This window comes from Phoxinus phoxinus (assembly GCF_949152265.1).
Source record: "Phoxinus phoxinus genome assembly, chromosome: 8".
Lineage (NCBI taxonomy): Eukaryota > Metazoa > Chordata > Actinopteri > Cypriniformes > Leuciscidae > Phoxinus > Phoxinus phoxinus.
Window position 1 is genome coordinate 19,539,643 of NC_136883.1, and position 2,460 is coordinate 19,542,102.

General features: G+C 40.6%; 1 protein-coding gene across 1 annotated transcript; it reads left to right on the forward strand.

Annotated features, from left to right (window-relative positions):
- The first annotated feature begins 201 nt into the window (after window positions 1-201).
- LOC307002790 (uncharacterized protein) lies at window positions 202-2,163 on the forward strand. The gene is made up of 2 exons (XM_079620713.1): window positions 202-1,939; window positions 2,054-2,163. Exon 1 carries the CDS (start codon window positions 252-254, stop codon window positions 1,503-1,505), a length of 1,254 nt encoding a protein of 417 aa, XP_079476839.1. The 5' UTR covers window positions 202-251; the 3' UTR covers window positions 1,506-1,939; window positions 2,054-2,163.
- The last annotated feature ends 297 nt before the right edge of the window (window positions 2,164-2,460 follow it).

Here is a 2,460-nt window from a genome sequence, read left to right on the forward strand (position 1 = left end):
TAATATTCTCTCAAAAATGCAAACATGTACATACATGTTGCTCACATATTATGTTAGTCATGTTCGTGCTAAATAGAGTGTAATTACACCTTTGCCATTAATATGTTTATAAGCAACTGAAAAAAATACAAATATCAGGTCATGTCAAAACATCTCAAGGACCCCAAAAACACCTTAGACTCCAGAGGGTTAAACAAAAAGAAGAGGTACAAAGGAACAAGTCAACCAAACTGCACAAGTTGAACCCTTTCATGGACAGCCAAGATATCCTGAGGGTGGGAGGTAGGTTGACACAAGCAACACTCCACCCTCATGTCAAACACCCAGCTATCCTTCCCAAAGGACATCATGTGTCTCGTTTGTTGATAAGGCACTATCATGAGAAGGTGAAGCATCAGGGTCGTGGAATGACCATCAATGAACTACGCTCTAATGGGATTTGGATCTTGGGGTGTAGTAGTGAAGTTTCATCACTCATTTTCAAGTGCTTCAATTGCAGAAAGCTCAGAAAGTGTAATCAGGAACAAAAAATGGCTGACCTTCCCCCAGAGAGGATGGAAGCTACCCCTCCATTTACCTATAGTGGTATGGACTGTTTCGGACCATTTTATGTTAAAGATGGAAGGAAAGAACTGAAGAGGTATGGGCTTCTATACACCTGCATGTGTTCACGTGCCATCCACATTGAGGTATTGGATGACCTTTCCACTGATGCTTTCCTAAATGCGTTGCGCTGTTTTATTGCCATAAGAGGCAATGTAAGTCAACTACGAAGTGATCAAGGCACAAACTTTGTGGGGGCACGCAATGAATTCCAAGAGTTAATGAAAGGAATGGAGAGAGAACGTGTGAAAGAGTTGGGATGCAACTTTGTCATGAACCCACCTGCTTCCAGTCACATGGGCGGCGTCTGGGAGAGGCAGATTCGGACCGTGAGAAGTGTCCTCACATCCATCCTAGACCAGTCTGCTGGAAGATTAGACAGCTCTTCATTAAGAACATTCCTATACGAAGTGATGGCTATAGTGAACAGTCGGCCTTTGACCACAGAACATCTCAATGATCCTTTAGGACCTGGACCCCTAACTCCAAACCATATATTGACAATGAAATCGTCAATAATCGCACCACCACCTGGTGAGTTTGTAAGGGAAGATCTCTATCTTCAGAAAAGATGGAAGAGAGTACAGTTCTTGTCCAATGAATTTTGGACCAGGTGGAGAAAGGAGTATTTGCTCAATCTGCAGCAGAGGAGTAAATGGAACAAGGACAGGAGAAATGCTAAAGTGAATGACATTGTCCTGTTGCAAGATGATGGCACACCAAGAAATCAGTGGAAGTTGGCGAAGGTAGTTGAAGTCTTCCAAGGATCTGATGGAAGAGTCAGAAAACTCAAACTGTTACTTAGTGACACAACACTAGACAGTAAAGGCACACGCTCACATAAGCCAGTGTACTTAGAAAGGTCAATACACAAAACAGTACTATTGCTTGAGGCTGAATGAGTAGGTTAGCTCTTCAATGACATTGTTTTGTTTATATTTGAAGGTATATTTGTGTATTTACATCAATGTTAACAAGGTTCTGTTATCAATGTCTATTTTTTGTTGTGAATCACCCATTGTGTGATGGTGGGAGTGTAAATGCAGCCGGTTTTTTGAATTTATTTTGAAATATGTACGCACTTTTATTTTGACATGACGAAAACCGGAAGTAGCGTCTGTTAGCTCCGGCAAGCGCCATAAGTGAAACTCAGATACCAAAGCTCACATGTAGCAGTGATGTAGCGGTGATTTTACCTGCTAGTTTTTTTTGTTTCTTTATTACTACATGCTTCGTGGTGTTTGCTTTATCTGTGTGTAAGCTGAAGAATCATATTTCGACTGAAGATTGCATCTGGGAAATGACTCTGTCGTTGGTTGAGAAGCAGGCTAAAGTGGTCAGTATTACACTGTATTCTTTATTAGCATTATCTGCAGTGCTAAGCCATGCTATTTATGTAACGATTGCAATATTTGATGTTGTCTATTATTTTGTCTATCTGAACTTTTAGTTCTACGGTGTTAATAAACATCTGTAAAAGGAACCGGAGTCTCGCATTCAATCAATGGGCGGCATACATACTATTGCCTACCCTGAGCTGTGTCCTTGAAAACACTTCATACAGTACACAGTAAATGACACAATCTAACACGTGGTATTTTAACAGTCAATTACGGTATTATGATGGTCTCTCTGTTATGTCTGAGTCTGACTATTAAAATGTCATATGTCTCAACCAACATTATAAAACCATGTCAGAATGAAGAGACATACTCATAAAATGTATTGTGGGTAACTTTAGGCCCCGTTTACACGATGGGAAAACGCAGATATTTCTCTGCGTTTTGGCCTGTCATTTACACGAAAACGCCGTTTTTATCCCAGAAAACGATCATTTCTAAAAACTCCGGCCAAAGT

Coding starts and splice junctions, on each gene's coding strand:
- LOC307002790 (XM_079620713.1), top strand. CDS start 252: ATGGACAGCCAAGATATCCTGAGGGTGGGAGGTAGGTTGACACAAGCA.